This window comes from Muntiacus reevesi, chromosome 1 (genome assembly GCF_963930625.1).
Source record: "Muntiacus reevesi chromosome 1, mMunRee1.1, whole genome shotgun sequence".
Taxonomy (NCBI): domain Eukaryota; kingdom Metazoa; phylum Chordata; class Mammalia; order Artiodactyla; family Cervidae; genus Muntiacus; species Muntiacus reevesi.
The window spans coordinates 266,691,415-266,712,869 of record NC_089249.1 but is presented as its reverse complement, the minus strand read 5'-3'; the positions used below and the strand labels follow the sequence as shown (position 1 = coordinate 266,712,869).

The 21,455-nt window shown below is 36.1% G+C and overlaps 1 protein-coding gene across 1 annotated transcript in view; it reads right to left on the bottom strand.

Annotated features, from left to right (window-relative positions):
• ADGRV1 (adhesion G protein-coupled receptor V1) overlaps positions 1–21,455 on the bottom strand; it is a 560,737-nt gene that overhangs the window by 161,051 nt on the left and 378,231 nt on the right. The window contains exon 85 of the mRNA XM_065942069.1: positions 17,337–17,515. Coding sequence (XP_065798141.1) covers positions 17,337–17,515 — 179 coding nt within the window. The remainder of the gene's footprint in view (positions 1–17,336; positions 17,516–21,455) is intronic.

Genomic DNA, 21,455 nt, shown 5'->3' with positions numbered 1-21,455 from the left:
TTTCCAAGCCTGCATTTCACCAAATCTACAGCAACAATGGAAATAAAGGGGACTGTATTGGGTGTAGTAGTCTGAGAAGTATGATTTCCTAGGAAAGATACATTTCACAGGTATAGAGACAGGAAAAACCTTGACAGCAATGCCTATTGGGGGCTGACATTTTTCATGTATTCTATTCGCTTAAAGTGGCAGACAACCAGGCTATGTAGGTAGATGAAAATGCCATGCTATCCTATAGACCTGCAATGGATATATGCTACACATTATCATTAATTGGGCTGTTAGTATGTACATGTACCTTAAATCAGCCTCTATACTTAAAAAGAAGATTCTAACTAAGAACAAAGCAACAAGAGCAAACCTTCACAGCTTCGTGTATTGGACAACACAAGGCTCCAGGGAAATCTCATTCCAGGATGAGTAAATAATTTTTGAAGCATCAATACAGGATACATAAGAAGAAGTAGTGAAACCTCTTTAAAAAGATACTGATATTGAAAACTGCTAAGAGGCCAGAAAAAAGATTTTAACTGCTTAGAACTTAAATAGAATTAAGAAGGAAGGCAAAGCCTAAGGAAAAGAAGTAAAATAAGGCCCAGATGAATGCTGTCTGAAGGAACTGTGAAAGAAGCAAAAGAAATGGGGGAGAATATGTAACAACTGAAATGTGCCTTGGAAGCTGGGATGAGCAGAATGACAATGCTGAAACTCAACTGACTAACAGGGCCTTCAAACGTGAGAAGCTGTGGCAGAATGCATGGGGAAAGTCAAAGAATTGAAAACAATTAAAAAAGGGTGATCCTTGTGATCACAGAAGACAAGGCACAGTGATTCGTACTCGTAATACTTTGGTATCTCTGATTTTAAAAGAATGGGAAAATAGCAAAGAAAATACATGTGATAGGAAAAGTCAGAGGAGCAGAGCACACACTATGTCTGTGGAGCTAAGAATCCAAGTAACATAGTTAAAGGCAAAAAAAAGCTACAACCATATACATTCAGTCCCAATTTTTACATTACGGAAATAAAATGTTAAAGATCTACAAGCATCCAAGGTGAAGAATAAATTTACCTGAATGGAAAAATCTAATGGCTAATCTCTGTAATAAAAAATGTTAGATAATAATAATAAATTATTTCCAGAGTTCTGATGTGAAAAATAATATCTGGAAAAAATATTAAATTATTTAAGAGCATAAGAAATAAAAAATACAGCAAGCAACTAAATTATCAAAAAGTAGAAAATATTTGAGATGAAAAAACACAAAGGGAAAAGAAATTAGGGAGAATATAATGCAGGGAGATATGAGGATCCTATGAGTTAGGTGGTATTTAGGAAATAAAGAACCTCCCTAAATGGAAAGAAACAGAAAGGGTAAGGATGTAACTGAAGAAAAATTTTATGAAATTAAGGAAGAAATAAATATTCATGTTGAAAGAACACAAAACTTTTCTAAGCATACAAGATGCATATTTCAAGAAAAGACAGATAGGTTTTACTACAAATTAAAAATGTAAATCACATGAAGTTGTGACAAATATTTCATCAAATACTATAGAGGATAATATCTTTAATAGGAACAAAGCTCTCACAAATCTAAGGAAAAAAAACCAGAAAAACAAAGAACATGAACAATTTATGAGAGAAGTAAGAATGGCCAAGTATATAAAAATGTACTCAAACTCTGGTTTCATTAAGGAACCAGCAACAGAAACAATAATATACCACTGCATGTGATGGCTAATTTTATTCGTCAACTTGACTGGGCCATGGGATGCCCAGATATTTGGTCAAATATTATTCTGCCTATGTTTATGAGGGTGTTTCTGGATGAGATTAGTATTTAAATTGGTAGATAAACAGAGTAAAGTAGGCTGCTTTTCCTTATGAGAATTCTTCCTACCTGATGGGTCTTTGAACTGGGACACTGGCTTTTTTCCTGCCTTCAAACACCAACTGAAACATCACCTCTTCTGAGGTCTCAAGCCTGCCAGCCTCTGAACTGGAATCACACGATTAGCTCTCCTAGGTCTCCAACTTGCTGACTTTGCCTGCAGATACTGGTAACTGCTATCCTCTGTAATGTCATGAGTCAATCACTAACAGTAAATTTCTTTCTTTCTTTATCTATCACCTGTCTATACCCTATTGGTTCTGTATCTCTGGAAAAGTTTAATGAACTACATTTACCTATCAAAACCATAAAGCTCATAATCAAGACTAGCACTGTTGTTGGGAGACTGGGACTCTCCAGAAATATCATTAAGAATTTTCAACCTTTCTGGATGACGGTTTGGCAATACTTCTAAATATTTCATATTTTTAATCCAATAATTTCAAGAAATCTGTGATGTAGAAATGTGATACAGCACACTTACTGCAGACCTTTTAAATATTAAAAATGAAGTAAGGAAAGAACTTAAATGTTCAATACTGGAGAATGATAGATAACACTATGATAAAGTCTATCTTGAGACAGATATTGTGTGATGCCATTAAAACATGGAGTTATACCAATGGCTAGAAAAGGAAACAGCAACCCACTCCAGTATTCTTGCCTGAAGAATCCCATGGACAGGGGAGCCTGATGGGCTACAGTCCATGGGATCACAAAGAGCTGGACATGACTGAGCGACTAACACACTATACCAATGGCATGGGAAAATCTAATGATGCAATATTAAGGGAAATAAGGAGATAAAACTGTGTGACCTCAATTTTACATTATAAAAACAAAAATCTATAAATTAGATAGAAATACACATACAACTAAAAGTGCTAATATTTGAATGACAGGAATAATCTGACTTTTTAAAATTACATTTTCTAAGTTTTCCATAATTTCTAAAACAATGATTAATTTTACAACAAAAAAGATTATTTTAAGGGAAAAAATAACAAGCAGATTCCTTGCTCTTGAAAAGCTAAAAGCTAGAAAATACCATCCCCAAATTGACTGACAAAATATTCTCTTGAGCCAGGAACAGTTTCCTTTAGTCACTAAATATCCTGTTGGACAAATTGTTTGTATTTGTGGGCATTTCCTTTTTCATTAGAGACGTCAACAAAACTTCCTCTATAAATAATTGATTTGTTTCCTGAACTAATACAGGCTTGACCATTTGTGGTTGTATGAGTTTTCTTAGTTTTCCAAATGAGAGTTTCTGATACATTATATGATACCTTGTAACACAGAGCATCTGAAAATGAAAGCTGATCAACTCTTCCATTTTATATGTAAAATTTTTAAAGGAAATAAGCAAAATGAAATGCAATTCACAAGCATCTCTCATTACAACTCCATCTCCTGCAGTTTTACAACCACCTCTTTTCTTTCCTAACGCTTTATTCAGTTTGATATTTCAGATGCCTAAATTACTAGCACTCCTGTATTAAAAAGTAATCATTATGCTTCCTGATTCTGCCTCTAGTTAATAAATTAGGAGGAACACAGACTGAGAGTCTTGTGGCAACACGTTTTCACCATCGTGACCCCGAGTAAATCACTTTAAATGTCCCACCATGTTAACTGTACTATTATTGTACTTGGAAAATTTAATTAGCACACAAAACACTTAAAATAATTCTCTGAAATAGTCTGATATCTCACAAAAGCTTATCTCACCCATTAAAATGGAAATTTTCCTTACAAACAGATAGATGTGTTAATGGAGAAATAAAAATTCAAGGAAGACAAAAGCTAATAGGCCTAATCTAGTGCACCTCACTTCCAAAACAACTGAAAAGGAAAACAAGTCCAAAAAAAAAAAAAACTCTTCAAATCATTGGAAAAGATGAACAATCAGAAAAATTAACAGAGAAAGATGAACAAGCAAGTCACAAAAGAAATAAAATGATAAATAAACATATAAATGATATACAAATGTACACATGTACTTAGTATAATGTCTGATACATAATAAATGAATCTATTAAAGTATGTGTGTGTGAGTGTGTGTATATATATATATATATATATATATATATATATGTAAAACATAGGGGCTTGGTAACGAATCTGTGTGCAATACAGGAGACCCAGGTTCAATCCCTGGGTTGGGAAGATCCCCCAGAGAAGGAAATGGCAACCCGCTCCAGTATTCTTGTCTGAAAAATCCCATGGAGAGAGGAGCCTGAAACTCAATGAGTTGCAACAAGTAAGACACAACCAAGCGACTAAGCCAAAGCACCAGAGGCTGTTGAGTGGTGAATAGATAGATAAAAACATCTATGTGTATAAAGATATAAAACATATCTATTCTTACATGTATATATAAACATATATATCTCATGTTGGCACGCACTGAAAAATATTTTATAATGCCCAGAGTTGTCAAGAACGTGCTGTAACAGGCTCGGTCACATTTTGTGTGTGTCATTTTCGGAAAACACTTTAGTACTATCTTTTAAAGTACAAAATTTTATGTCTTCTTTGAATAAGTCATCCCACTGCTCAAAATGCATCCTATGGCAAACAATAACACAAGTATACAAAGATACCTATATAGGGAAGTTCATTACAACTATGTTACAAAGAAAAAATGGAAAAGTCTACCAATAGAAGGTTGGCGAAATAAATACAATATTGTAGTACAAAATGTGATTGATATATACTGATATACAAAATTGTCCCATAAATAAAAATGAGACTGCATGGAACTTCCCTGCTGGTCCAGATGTTAAGGTTGTGCTTCCAATACAGAGGGTACAGGTTTGATCCCTGGTTGGGAAACTAAGATTCCACACACCAGGCAGCAGGAGCAGAAGATAAAAATAAGTAAAATAACAGTAAGAATAATAAAATACTTATAAAAAAAGAAATACTTGAAAAAAGTAGATTGCAAAATAGAACATTCCTGTTTTTGTTCCAAGTGTGCATGTATGTGTGTATGACCAAGTGCATATACAAGTATTAGAATACACAGAAAAAAGGTAGAAAAATATGTACCAATATCTTTCATATGAAGTTATAGGTGAGGTTATCTATTATTATGTTGTTATTATAATGAGTATGGAGACTTGGAAAAGATATTATTGATACTCCTGAAATAATCATAAATAAAAATATTTATTTGACACTACTCTGAGAATGGAGAAACAGTGGAAACAGTGGCTGACTTTATATTTCTGGGCTCCAAAATCACTGCAGATGGTGACTGCAGCCATGAAACAAAAAGATGCTTACTCCTTGGAAGAAAAGTTAGACTAAGCTAGACAGCATATTAAAAAGCAGAGACATTACTTTGCCAACAAAGGTCAGTCTAGTCAAGGCTATGGTTTCTTCAGTAGTCATGTATGGATGTGAGAGTTGGACTATAAAGAAAGCTGAGTGCCGAAGAATTGATGCTTTTGAACTGTGGTGTTGGAGAAGACTCTTGAGAGTCCCTTGGACTGCAAGGAGATCCAACCAGTCCATCCTAAAGGAAATCAGTCCTGAATGTTCATTGGAAGGACTGATGTTGAAGCTGAAACTCCAATACTTTGGCCACCTGATGTGAAGAGCTAACTCATTTGAAAAGACCCTGATGCTGGGAAAGACTGAAGGCAAGAGAAGGGGATGACAGAGGATGAGATGGTTGGATGGCATCAGCGACTCAATGGACATGAGTTTGAGTAAACTCCAGGAGTTGGTGGTGGACAGGGAGGCCTGGCATGCTGTAGTCCATGGGGTCACAAGAGTCAGACATGACCAAGTGACTGAACTGAACTGAACTCTGAGAATAATATTAGAATAAATCTAATTGCTTCTGAATATAGAAGAAAACATTTCTTCATCTTTCAACATAGATGAAGTTAATGTTCTATTATTTTTCACAACTTGTGATCTTCCTTAAAAGGAGTCCCAGGAACTAAATAGATACTTAATCTTTCACTTCAGGTTGTATTTACATTTAGATAAACTACAAAAAGACCAGCTTTAGACTGAATGCCTGTGTCTCTCCTTCCCCCAAATTCATATGTTGAAACTGTATCTCCCAATGTGATGTATTTGGAAGTGGCACCTTGGGAAATAATTACTGTTAGATTAGGCCATAGAGTGGTGCTTTGTGATGGAATTAATGCGCTTATAAAGATAAGGAGGAAACAGAATTTCTCTCCACATGCACTAAGGAAGGCCATGTGAGGGCAAGACCAGTGAGATGGCCCTCACCAAGAGCCTGACCCTGCTGGCACTCTGATTGGGAACTGCAGCTTCCAGAACTGTGAGAAATAAATGTCTTACTTAAGTCACCTGTGTGTGCTAAGTTGCTTTAGTCATGTCCGACTCTTTGTGACCCCATGGACTTTAGCCCACCAGGCTTCTCTGTCCATGGGTTTCTCCAGGCAAGAATATTGGAATGGGTTGTCATTTCCTTCTCCAAGTCACCGGTAGTCAGTGGTATTCTGTTACATCAGCCTAAACAAATTAGAGAGTATCATACGTAGAAAACTGCAAGTTTTAGAGGCATTTTTTTCTCATTTATGACAAAAAAAAAAAAAGCAAAACAAACCTAATCCTACCTTAGGTTGATAAAAGTTTAATTTCATAAATATTAGAGAATATGTTATTTGCAATTCTAGTGTCAAAGATGCAAAACAAAAGGACAGAAATAATTGAAATAATAGTTTCAGAATAACTGGAGGTAGTAAAATGATAAGCTGCCCTTCAGGAATTCATGAGGTCAATAATATTTAGCCAGGCTTGGCTAATAATTACATGTAATTATTACCTTATGTGTGATACATATTCACAGACACTGTTACCTAAACCAAATAAAGGCAATGCAAAGGGGAAAAAAAACAACAGATCAGCATCACTCATGAACAGTGATAAAATAATACTAAATGAAAAATAAAGAGAATCCAACTCCACATTAATGACCAAGATGGATGTCTTCCATGAATGGTAGGTATGCGCCATCTAATAAATATCATAGATCATGTTAGTATATTGAGATACACTAATAAAACCACACGCTTGTCTCCAAAGATGCCAAAAACTGGTAAAACCTGAAGAATGTTCGCAATGTTGTTAAGGGCGTTTTCTCATAGTTAATTTCCTGGTTTTGAACATTGTACTATGGTTATATAAGTAGGTATACATATGTCCTTGAGTGAAGGGTATATGTGAACTTACTTTTTTCAACTTGTCTGTGTTTAAAGTTCTTTCAAAAATAAAATGTAGAAGAAGACTGAACAGATAGATAGAACAAGTACAGAGGAGAGCTACTAAGATAATGAAAAGACACATAGAAGCATGCTTTATGTGGAAATATTTGAACAAATAGGAAATGTTTAGCTTAGAAGCAAAAGAATAGGGACAAACTGGAAGATTATTAATATGAAATGTTTAGGGTTTTTTTGGTTGTGAGTCCGGCAATTAGATTTTCGAGCCAGAATCTAAAAGATTTCTACTCTGTGTGAAAAGCCCTGAGAGGAAATACTTGCCTTCTCACAGAGCAGTTCAAATATAAAGTGAATGGACATTTGTCAGTGATGCTGTCAAGATTACTCAAGGATTGAATGGACACTGGAAGCAATGCTTTATCAAGTTCCCTTTTCAGCTACATTCCCCTTTCTCTGTGAAGAAGAGAATCCAGGGACTTAAGAGAAGCCATGACGGATGTAAAACAAAGCACCAGTTGGAATTTTTCTCATAGACTATTTCTCAGCAATAGTCAGAAAAGCTGAAACTGGTGTTGGGGGAGCTAAAGCTAACATGAGCTAAGAGAATGAGGTAACGGTGGTAGAATGAGTTGTATAATCAGCAGCTATAAAAGGTCAGATAAACTGAGTATGTTTAGAATAAGAAGTTCAAGAAGCTAATGAGTCTTTGAACAGGAGCCTGAAACATGATATGCTTTTGAGGATATGACTGGAAGTTTATTAAGGCAAGCTGGAGATTTTCCAACCCCTTGGTTCCATGATTCCAAGACCTTGTGGGGAAGCATACACTCAGTATTTCTTTATTTTGGAGTTCTGAATAAATGAAAAATGCTAGTAGAATGCTGCTGTTTCTATTCATGCATTTCTCTGTGTGTGTGTACACACACACCCATGTGCAATAATATACCACCACCTGAGAAAATCCATGAAGAGATCCTGACAACATCTCTCTTCCATAGACTTACACCAATTTTCTCTAATCCTCAGATGATTTTCTCTAAGATGATTTTCTCTAACTTTCTCTAAGATGACAGGTAAATAGGCTTCCCACATTCACAAATTTTTTTTTATGATTCTCTTTTTAAGTACTTCAATAAAAATACTCTCACATAATATCATATGCCCCATACAGCACCATTACTTCTATTTAGTTCTAATTTAGAGTATACAGATTTGTCCTCCCTGTTAACAAGATTTCTCCTAATACAGCTAGGAAAATTAGATTGTTTTCAGAGGATTGCGTTATTTATAAAACAGGTAATTCAGTTCAGGAGCAGGATAATCAGAATAGGTTACAATTAAGATTTGCTAAGAATATTGAAAATAAAACATGATACCAAACATACTAAGAAACTAAAATACTGAAAAACTAAAAAAAAAAAAGCAATCGATTTTTAAATTGTTAGGCATTTTTTTTTAATCACAAGCAAATACTTAGCTTAAATAGAAGAGAATTCAGTTACACTTTAGCACATAATATTAATAGCTACTCAATAAGTAATTTGCTGATTTTCCTTTAGGTTTGAATTAATACAACTTAGCAAGAAAGAGAAAAATGCAAGTGATTGGGAAGTACAAAACAACCTATTACCGTTAAATCACCTTTACTGTTATTGACATTTATTAATCTGTCAGGGTCTTAGAACTCAGAGGTAGGAATATTGGAATATTGAGATAAGTATTTAGATAAATAAGTCCTCCCCTCTGGCAACTCATTCTCAGTCATTCTACTCTTCCACAGTCACATAACTTTGGCCCCAGATTAATAGCAAATTACGTCTTTAGGGACAATTTCTCAGGCCCATATTCCCTTGACTTTCATCCTGGCTCCTGACTCAGTGCTAGACTCTCTTTCCTCTGCCCTTGGTATGATAAAGCTAGATATTCTTCTTCAGATTTTTTCCTTTCCCTAAAGCAGCTGAGAAGCCAATCTAAGAAAAATAGGTGGCTACTTCCAAAGACACTAAATATAAACCACTCAATAGGGACTACCTCTGTGTATTCTCAATAGACTTATATCTGGTAACTAATGGAAATCAATCAAGGATAGATTTCATTTACTTTAGTTAAGCACTCTTCAATTATAAGATTAAAAAACAATTAGAGGAGTTTCTAGCACAATTTTCAAAAAGTTATGAAAATGTCTTTTAAAAAAACATCTTTAAAGTATAGAAGACTTCTTTTGTTAACTTTGAATATAGTATAATTTTTCATAGATTCATAGGATTACCTGACTCAGTGACAAAGAAGCAGTAACAAGTCTATACTGGGTGTTCTATTTCATAGACAAAAGTAAATTTAATATTTTATAGGCTCTTTAAAATCTTTCTCCAAATCATGTTGTGCAATTTAGGTCTAGATTCAAAAATCCAATGGTACTGATGAATTAGAATTTTATCTATCATACATGTATAAGAAAACTTTTTCCTTATAAGATACGACAAGTCTCACACAGTATTTAAGATGTTGAGACATCAGTATCATTTGGTGACTTCCAGATATTTTAGAACAGGGATTCCCAGGTGGCTCAGATGGTAAAGAATCTGCCAGCAATGTAGGAAACCTGGGTTCGATCCGTTGGTTGGGAAGATCCCTTGGAGAAGGGCATGGCAACCCACTCCAGCATCATTACCTGGAGTATTCCATGGACAGAGGAGCCCAGAGGTCTAGAGTCTACGGGGTCGCAAAAAGTCGGACATGACTGACAGACCAACATACACGCAAGTATTTTAGATACATTTTGCTAATAATTTTACTGTGTAAAATTTTATTATGCATATATTATTGCACAGAGAAAGCATGAACGTTTTCTCTAAACCCACATTTGTATACAGTTACCTTGGTTGTTAAGGCTTTTCTTTTTTCTGGTTCAGTTACTTCCATCAAGGGAAAATTTAAACCCTACATTCTTCATAAATTTATTGTTTCTATCATATATTCTGGAAGTAATCACTGACCTCCAGGTTGAATTTCAATTTGCATAGGTAACACTTCATCAAATATTCATAACATAGTATGATTGGTACAATCACATGATTTAGAAAAGTTCTGAGTCTACCAAGAGTATATATGAGGTAGTGCTTTTAATCTGAAAATAGATACTTCAAACAGCTGATATTTAAGCTGGTGTTTAGAGGGAAAAGCAGGTATCTGGTGGGCGGACATAAGGAAAGCATTTGAAATATAGAAGATATAGTTAAAGGTACAGGCATAAATCTGCCTGCAATGTGGGAGACCTAGGTTCAATCCCTGAGTTTGGAAGATCCTCTGGAGAAGGAAAAGGCTACCCACTCCAGTATACTGGCCTGGAGAATTCCAAGACTGTATAGTCCATGGGGTCACAAAGAGTCAGACACAACTGAGCAACTTTCACTTCACAGGCATAAAAGACCACGGGAAATATCAAGTGACTTAGTTACAAAGGGTAACCAGAACGGATGGATGGGAAGAGTGCTAAAAGAAGCTGGTTTAATAGTTTATAGAGTCAACTGTGAATAACTTAACATCCATGACCTTGAGGTGATGAAAATTAACTTGAATTTTAAGCATCAGAGTTATATAATCATTTCCATATTTCAAAATTTAGTGGATGGGTTATAAAAGGAAGAAATTAGAGATAAGAACACAAGTTAAAAGGTAATCCAACAGACTAGACAAAGATGACACAGATGAACTGAAGAGATGGCGATGAAATAAGAAATGAAAATGATGAAGTAGATTAGGAAAACATTTAAGAGTTGGGCGAGGAAACAATTTGTGATTAATAGGAGGTGAAATGTAAGGGGGAAAAAAGTAGAAAAACTCTCAAGTTCACAGCTTGAGAACCCTGGAAGACGGTGGACTTTTCATAGAGACTGTAGGTCAAAGCACATATTTAAGAGAATAATTTTAAACTTGCTGAATATAAGATAGTCACGTGTCATCTGGTAAAGATGTTTATTGGACTTCTGAGTAAATAATAGATGGGGACAATATTATTTGGGGACAAATAATAGATGTCCCCAAACTACACTTATAGAGACCTTCTCCAAAAAAACACATAATAAAACTATCAAAAGTCAAAGACAAAGAAAGAATCTTAAAAAGCAGCAAGAGAGAAAAAAGCTTGTAACCTACAAGGGAATCTCCATAATGCCATCTGTGGATTTCTCAGCAGAGACCTTAGAGATATCCCAGGAGAGAGTGGAATGATATATTGAAAGTGCTGAAAGAGAAACCTACCAACCAACAATACCCTACTTGGCAAAGCTGTCAGTTAGAAAAGACAGACCAAAGGAATTCATCATTACTAGGCTCATCTTACAAGAAAAGCTGAAAGGAGTTCTTTAAGCTGAAAAGAAAGGACACTAGTTACTCACATGAAAACATATGAAAATATACAACATACTGGTAAAGGTAAGCATACAGTCAAATTCAGAATGTTCTGATACAGTAATTAGGCAATGTGTTGACCATGTAACTCTATTTAAAAGGTTAAAGGACAGAAGTATTAAAAATAACTATACTGCATTAATTTGTTAATACACAATATAAAGAGATGTAAAGTGTGACCCCAAAAGGTAAAAGGAAGAAGTAAAAGCAGTTTTTATATGTAAATGAAGTTGTTATTAGTATAAAATTTAACATTATATCAGTAAGATATTTTATGTAAGCTTCATGGTAACCATGAGGCAAAAATCTACAGTAGACTCATAAAGGATAAAGAGAAGGAAATTTAAATATATCACTATGGAAAATCACCAATTCAAAAAGGAAGATTAGCAAGAGAAGTGGGAAAGAACAAAGAAACAATAAAATAGCCAGAAAACAGTAAGATGAATCAGTAAGTCCTTATCAATAATTACTCTAAATATGAAGTGAAGTGAAGTTGCTCAGTCGTGTCCGACTCTTTGCGACCCCATGGACTGTAGCCTACCAGGCTCCATCCATGGGATTTTTCAGGTAAGAGTACTGGAGTAGGTTGCTATTTCCTTCTCTAGGGGATCTTCCCAACCCAGGGATCAAACCTGGGTCTCGGATCGAACCTGGGTCTCCTGCATTGCAGGCAGATGCTTTACCCTCTAAGCCACCAGGGATTTCCCCTACTCTAAATGTAAATAGATTAAATTCTCCAATATAAAGGCACAAAATGATGGGTAGATTTCTTTTAAAAAAAGACCCAAATATATGCTGCCTACAAAAGATTCACTTCACGTTTATGGACACACATGGGCTTAAGTGAAGGGATGAAACTGACAGTGGGCAGTGGTAGCTATACTTAAATCATACAACTAGACTAACTCAAAGGTGTAGCATGAGATAAAGACAGTCATAATACAATGATAAAGGGTCAATTAATCAAGAGGATATAACAATCACAAATATACATACCCAACATCAGAGAACCCAAATATACTAAGCAAATAGTAATCAATCTAAAAGGAGAAGTGGACAAAAATACAGTAATAGTAGGGGACTTCAACATCCCACTTTCAACAATGGAGATATCACCCAGTCAAATAATCAATAAGGGAATGTTGGACTTGAGCTATTCTTTAGACCAAATGGACCTAAAAGGCATATAGAACATGCTATCCAACAGCAGTAGAATATCTACTCTTCTCAAGTGCACATAGAACATTCTTTAGGATAGATCATATGTTAGACCACAAAATCAGTCAACAGATTTAAAAATACTCAAATCATACAAGTATCTTTGCTAACCACAATAGTATGAAACTATAGTAGAAATCAATTACAGGAATAAAATTGGAAAATTCACAAATATGTGGAAATTAAACAATACACTCCTAAGCAACCAATGAGTCAAAGAAGAAATCAAAAGGGAAATTTAAAAAAAATCTGAAAAATGGAAAACAATATACCAAACTCATGGGATGCTGCAAAAGCAATTCTAAGATAAAGTTTACAGTGATAAAAACCTACATGAAGAAAAAAGAAAGATCTCAAACAAACAATCTAACTTTAAACCTCAAGGAACTAGAAGCCCAAAGTTAGCAGAAGGAAGGAAATAATAAAGATCACAAACTGTTGGTAGGAATACAAATTGTTACCATCACTATAGAAAACAGTATGGAGGTTCCTCAAAAAGTTAAAAATAGAACTATTATAAGATCCAATCCCACCTCTGGGTATGTACACAGAGAGAATGAAATCAGGATTGTGAAGAGATATCTGCACCCCCATGTTCACAGCAGTTATTCACAGTAGCAAAGATATAGAAACAACCTAAGAATCTGTCTATGAATGAATGGGTAAACATGTGAGATATATATTGCAATATATACAACACACTACATTACTATTCGGTCACAAGAAAGGAAACCCTGCCATGTGCAACAACACGGATAGATCTTGAGGGCATTATGCTAAGTGAAATAATTTAGACAGAGGAAGATAGATATTAAAAACCTTATTCATATGAGGAATGTTAAAAAAGTTGAACTCATAGAAACAGATATTAGAATGGTGGCTGCTGTGACCCAAGGATGGGAAAAGTGGAGAGATGGTCAAAAGGCACAAACTGCTAGCTATAAATAAGTTCTGGGGATCCAATGTACAGCATGGTGGCTACATTCAACAACAATGTATTATGTACTTGAAAGTTGTTAAGAGAAGAAATCTTAAATGTTCTTACCACACACACACACAGTAATTATGCAGTAATTATGTGAGGTAATGGAAGTGTTAACCAATCTTACTGTGATAATTAATTCACAACAGATGTGAGTATCAAATCATCACATTGGATACCTTAAACTTATAAAATTATATACGTGAATTATATCTCCATAAACCTGGGGAAATTTCTTTTAAATAAATAAAATAAATACATAGTACCTAACACATAGTAGGAGAAGGAAATGGCACCCCACTCCAGTACTCTTGCCTGGAAAATCCCATGGATGGAGGAGCCTGGTAGGCTGCGGTCCATGGGGTCGCTAAGAGTCGGACACGACTGAGCGACTTCACTTTCCCTTTCCACTTTCCTGCATTGGAGAAGGAAATGGCAACCCACTCCAGTGTTCTTGCCTGGAGAATCCCAGGGACGGGGGAGCCTGGTGGGCTGCCGCCTATGGGGTCGCACAGAGTCGGACACGACTGAAGCAACTTGGCAGCAACACATAGTAAACAAAGCAAATAAGATAAATAGAATAAATAAAAAAAGAAAAATTAGATGAAACCTAAAAATAAAAATAAATTAAGAAAATGAGCAACAAAATTGAAAATAAATGCACAGTTGAGAATATCAAGAAGTCAAAAGTCGAATTTGGGAAAAAACAACAATATTCACAGCAAGACTGATCTAGAAATAAAAAATGAGAAAAGATACTAATTATTAATATCAAGAATGAAAAACAGATTTGTTTCTACAAACACTAAAAAATTTGAATAGGTAGATGAAATAGAAATATTCCTAGAAAAAAAAGATAATTTATCAAATTGACACAGAAAGAACTGCATACGGAAAATATGAATAGTTTTATATGTTTAAAAGAAAATGAATCTGTAATTAAAAGTCTTCCTGCAAAGAAAACATGAGGCCTAGCTGGCTTCATGAGTGACTTCTTCAAAAATAATAAAGAAGAAATAACACCAAACTTGTAAACTTTTTCAGCTAATAGGAAAAGAGAGATCACTTCCTAGTTTTATGTAATTATCAAAATCTTGGCTCCAAAATTTGACAAAAGCATTGTAACAACTTGAATATATTAATGCATTAGAGATCTACTTAGGGAAAATTCTTAACTAAAAAAGTTTTATTACTACAAACAACTACTGCACAACAGATGTCCTACTATTTTACAACCATAATCCTATCATCCCCAGAGGAAAGGCATGTTTTTAAATGATTATATAAGCATAAAATATTTTACATAAATATTTTACAAAAATAACATAGTAATTATTCTTTCTTACACTGAGATTAAAGTAATATTAAAAATACAAATTTTTTAAAAATCTGGAATAAATTCACATGAACATTATATGTGAATGAAGCAGCAAAATAACCTATACTAACCAAAGTTTCAATAGTCCTATAATATTAAGATTGGGTAAAAGATTAATATATTTTACATTTCACTTACTATAGCTGAGTTGGTAATAAAGAACTTTCTGCAAAGGCCTCAGAGGCAAATATTTTAAGACTCGGTTGATTTGGACATTCTTGTATAAACAGTTTACTTCTCTCTTTAAAAGTCCTTTTAGAAGCATCAAGAGGGAGCTTCTTCTGACTAACATCACTTGCACTGGGTCCCAGTTATCCAGGCTGGGTGTCTGCACATGTGAAGCTAAGACTGCCACCAAATAACTCCTGTCTTGAAGGGAGCTCATGAAAGAGATGCTACTGGCCTCCAGGACGTGTCTCCCGGTTATTTGACAAAGAAAGACGCAGAACTTCCTGAAATTAATCCTGGCAGTCCAAGATTTAAATTAATGCCAGGAGTAGTAAAGGCCATAATGAACTTATTTACAAAACAGAAGGAGAGTCACAGATGTAGAAAACAAACTTACGGTCACAAGGGGATGGGGGAGGGGAGGGATAAACCGGGAGGCTGGAACTGACATACACAAGCCACTACGTATAAAATAGATAACCGACAAGAACCTGCTGGACAGAGCAGGAAACTCTACTCAATGCTCTGTAAAGGTCTATCCAGGAATAGAATTAAAAAAAGAGGGGATATGTGTACATGTATAACTGACTCACTTGGCTCCGCACCTGAAACTAATACAACATGGCAAATCAACTGTATTCCAATAAAATTTATTTTATTTTTTAAAAACATTTATTTATATATTTGGCTGTGCTAGGTCTTACTTGAGGCATGCGGGACCTTTAGCTGCAACATGTGAACTCTTAGTTGGGACAGGTGGGATCTACTTCCCTGACCAGGGATCAAAACCAGGTCCTCTGCATCGGGAGCATGAAGTCTTAGCCACCAGGGGAGTCCCTCCAATAAAAAAATTTTTAAATGTCTTACATAATTGGAAAAAGACACAACTACTCCTTTCTAGAAGATCAGGCTTTAGGAATTTTATATGGACAGAATATAACACTATATTTTAATAAATTGCTGTAATACTACAAATTAATGAGCATGAGGGAATCTTACTGAATTTAAATAAAAAGACAAAATTACTATATATGGTATCTCAATAGGTGTGTTTGTATTACATAGTTAATATCCTTTGGTCAAACGGGGTGTGGGATATTAGTGTGTGACTACCCATGTGTGAAGTGTACCTGCAACATGGATAACAAGCATTAAGTATATAATGGATGACTATAACTGATCATAGGCAATAATGACATTAAAATAATTTCTGCTTAATATAGTGCTTTTATTTTAAAAGATTTTTCACATCTATTACCTAATTATTTTCTTCACTATAACCTGTGAAATAAAGAGGTACTATTGTCCTCATAAGATTACAACCAGGCTATTCTTTCTCACTTACAAATGTTACTTTTTCCTCTGAATCCTTATTACACCAAGAGAGCTGATTAACCTTTATTATTGCAAAGGTTTTTGAAGGGGTTGAGTGGTCCTCAAAGTTGTAAGATACCAAAATCAGGATTAAGACAACGCATATACATGTATGTATAAAGATCTGTTAGATTTCAAGACTACAGTCAACTTTAACAAGAATCTATCAGAAAGACCTAGTTGACCATGGCTCCTTCCCATGTTCTCTTGTAGCCATTCTCCGTTCACTCTGACACAGTCTTTTTGTATTCAGGCATCTTATGAATGAGGGTACCTGCCAAAATCTGCTCTCCCTCCCAAAAGCATCAGACTCCTTAGACAACTGTGCCACACTCAAAAGTTTCCACTGATCTCCTTCTTGATCAAAACTTTCATAGTTCCCTGATTTCACTAGGTAGTTTTAGTTTGTTACAATCTAACAAACTAAACTATGGTAAGGTCTGAATATAAATGGCTATGAACTGTTTGATACATCAACCCACCTGAGAAAAACGGTGTCTATCGAAGGGACTGAAGAGGCACCAGTTCTTTATTTAAAGAGAGAATTAGAGGAAGGAGAGATTTAGATGCTGTGGCAGGAAGACAAAGGTCTTCGTGGCGCTTCTTCAGTCGGAACCCCGAGTCAGCGGCTCCCACTAGCTACCAGTAGAGTTGCCGGGTACCCTAGGGCTGAGGAGGGCGCTGGATGTACTTACAGGTCGCCGTGGATGAGTCCATAGGTCTGCGGCATGCTCTGATGATAGACTGCTCTCAAAATGACTATGAGGAGGACCACCACTACAGCTGGGAGTCCCCAGCTCAGGAGGAGGAAGAGCAGATAACGCCTTTCGGTGTGTTCATCGTTCATCACCAGCACGTACCAGAAATTCACAGACTAAGGAAGAAAAGAGAACATAAAATGAGCAGGTCTGACGGCTCAGGACACACACTCACATGGCTGAGACATCAAGAGTTACTGACCAACAAGGGCCGGGATCTACTCAAGGGTTCAAGTTCTGACTTGATTTTTTAATTAGTTCACACATTCTTTTTTTTTTCCATACAAGACATTCAGGGTATCCTAAAAGTCTGAAAACATTAGGAAATACTTGGTATATTTGTGTTACTTTATATTTTGCTTCATTTGTTTTGATTTACTCTCAGTCATAGTCAACTGTCATTGTTCTGTAAATGTGTGCTTGAAGAAACCCACGTTGATATTCAAACCTACTTTCCATGTGAACAGTTCCGTGAGGATGATGAAGCAAACGGTCCTTTGCTCCAGACTTTTAAACAATTTTTTTTACTTGTTGAGAGCTGATCAGGTGGTAGAATCAGACACCGTTCCAGGGAATGGGGAGACGTGATCACAGCCCCAGGTCTCAGTTCCCAGTGGGAGACAGATAAGTAAACAAAGAATGTTTGCACAGAGAAAAATGTACTGTGATGGGCTAGGTTTTATGGCCATTTTTCTTTCTCAATTTATACTCTCTTTTTCATTCATTTACTTGATAAACATTATTGAGAGCATACTAAATTTCAAAGCCCATCTAGGCATTGGGACTATAACAGTAGCAGAGATGACAGAATTATTTACCTTCTTGAATTTTCCTTTCCAGACAGAAGGAATCTGAGGCCTAGAAATGTTACTCTTGGTCCCAAATCACAACTAGCCGTGTATGGAAGTTAAATCTAGAACTTAAATAGTCTGCTTTCTAGTGTTCTTTTTCCATGAGAGTACTTATGTTTAATTATCATTTATTACAGAAACACTGAAATCATATCAAACATATTTCACACAATGATACTTATCCACTAGCTAAATCCCCTTCCTCAACTTCATATGGCAGAGAGAGTGTGGGTACAGATTAATCATATGTATACGTTTTTATATGTTAAAGGGATAACTTGGGCAAGTGACAACAATCTCAGTGCCTCAGTTTCTTCATGCATACAGCAAAGTTATAAAGATTACATAAGACTACATACAAAATGCTAAGTACATAGTCATCACTGGAAAATGTGATTGCCTCACTTAAATCTCCCATTAAGATGTCAGAAAGTGTGAAAGACAAAAGATAAATAGTTAAAGACCAAAACTACGCAGTGATACAATGGAAACTCTTCTATGTGAAAAACAACATGCCTAGTGTTCTGGGAAGGTTTTCAGATGTTTTACTGAGGCTTCCAAGTAAGATTCTATCTGGACCAAATTAGCCTTGGGGGATTAGTATTGATTGGCCTAAAGCAGGAAAGTATAAAAATGTTTGGTTACTTGCAGATTTTTGTGTCTGAATTTTATTTCCTGTCAGCACTCTGTATCTTTGTGTACATCTGCTTATATCTGCAAGTATGAAGCCTGTTTTGAGTTGTTGCTTATGCAAATTTGTTCTGAGTTTTTTTTTTTTAAATGGTCCAAGAGGCTTTTTCCCTCCTTTCCATTTTAAGTTAGGTGGTGGTGGTTTAGTCCCTAGTTCAGTTTAGTTCAGTTCAGTTGCTCAGTCGTGTCCGACTCTTTGTGACCCCATAAATCGCAGCATGCCAGGCCTCCCTGTCCATCACCAACTCCCGGAGTTTACTCAAACTCATGCCCATCGAGTTGGTGATGCCATCCAGCCATCTCATCCTCTGTCGTCCCCTTCTCCTCCTGCCCCCAATCCCTCCCAGCATCAGGGTCTTTTCCAATGAGTCACCTCTTTGCATCAGGTGGCCAAAGTATTGGAGTTTCAGCTTCAGCATCAGTCCTTCCAGTGAACACCCAGGACTGATCTCCTTTAGGATGGACTGGTTGGATAGTCCCTAAGTTGTGTCCAATTCTTGCAAATGCAGCCTGCCAGGCTCCTCTGTCCATGGGATTCTCCAGGCAAGAACTGGCATGGGTTGCCATTTCCTTCTCCAGAGGATCTTCCTGGCCCAAGAATCAAACACGGGTCTCCTGCATTACAGGCAGATTCTTTACCAACTAAGCTACGAAGGAAGTCCTTAGCGAAGTGACATGACCCAAACAGGTGGAACTGGACTAAGTGTCTGATGCTAGGGTGGTTGCTATTGTCTGTTTAAAGAAAGAAAATTCATGCCAAGTAAGGATGACTAACCCATCCCCAAAATAAAAGTATGGGTCATTTATTTTATATTGACGTCGTATACATCCTTATAACGGTAACTTGGTGGTGCTGTCGGTGGAAGAATCAGGAAAGAGAGTACAGACTGGTAAATGACTTTTAAGTTGATTCATCATAATAAAGATCAGGGCATTTCCAAAATGTCCACTTTTACACAGATGAACGCTAGTTCCATCAGTTAGAATCACTGAACCTTTCAGCAGCTGTCTGACCTTTCCCTCAGATAAGACTGAGACAAATGTAATCGCGTTGTCAGATTTATACATGCAATGCTTCTGCTCCAAAGAGCTTAAGTAACAGTGTCATTGAATTCTTGAATACTCAGCTAAGCAAATCCAGCTCTGAATGTCATGAACTTTTGTCAATTAAAAAAAAAATCTCTTTCTTTCTTGAAAGAATCCAATCATTAAGGTCTACTTGAAGGTCTACAGTATTTACCGTTGTATGACTCTTTATTTATTGTGGTTAAAGAGTGGAAACGCTATGTTATGAAACAACATTTAATTATTCTGGGACATAGCATATGGCCTAAATCTAAGATTTGTTTTGACTAACTCACTTTATGTTTTCCTTGAATTTTAAATATTTTAATATAGTATGTATGGGAGGTACGTTCTGGAAAGTGTGCCCAGGTCATCAGCCCTCTCTCTCTGAACCCTGTCCTCTCCTCACATCCTCCCACCCGCCGCCAACACACGCAGGGGGTGCTCACGACCCTGCCCTTCTGCCAAAGCTGTGGATCCGGAGAAGCCTGACCCAGGCTGGACCACTCATCTGGCACTGAATGCCCTGAAATTTTGTGAGAGTCTGAGCTGGTCGACTTTAAAAAAAAAAAAAAAAAAGAAAAGAAAACATATGAACTTTAGTGGTGAGTGAGAAAAAAGCACAGTGAAGAGAGAAAGTGTGTGTGTAGAGAACGGACAATGCCTTCCATTCCTGCTCACTGCTTCTGAGGTCCAACTATACGTACAGAGCGTGGGTTCAATGAGCTAGCCTATATGCTTACTCTCCCTTTTATGATTTGAATGTCTGCTTAAATTAAGTTAGGTTCCTTCATTGTTTTAAAAATTTGAGATACACGTTGCTCTTCTGGAGCATTTGTGTTAAAAGTTCCAGTTACTGCCATTCTCCACAATAAGGTGGGAGGGGGACATTTGAAATATATTCCTTTCCTTGTAATCATGGCTCTTCCTTTGTAATCGGAAGAGTATCAAGAGACCCTTTTCTTTGCATGGTATTTTTATTACAGCATATGTGCCTCAGGATCTATGTTTAACCAATGTTAGAACAAAAAAGTTATGAAAATTCAATAGAAGTTACAGGTGTGACTCTCACCAACATGCTTCACACTGAGAACAGCTTACCACACACACCTATTTCCTGCTAAAGCCAAACTGTGAACTGCAATGTCAGTCTCTAGGTCTGCAATTACATTTCCAGCTCTAGTTTTAAATATTTTGTTAGAACCACCTTGTGGACCACCTTAGGACATCTTATTTAGATATAAGGAAGCTGAGGTGGTGAAAGAAAAGCAAAACTTTTTCATATTTGGTTTAGTTACAAAACAAAGCATCTTGTGAAGAGTAAGGTTAAGATTTACTTCCATAGAAAGTCATACAAATACTGATGATTTGTTATTTACACAAGGCTTACATGCTGTCTTCATTACCCGCCCCGCCCCCCCAATGTATGTCTTAGTGGAGATGCATACTC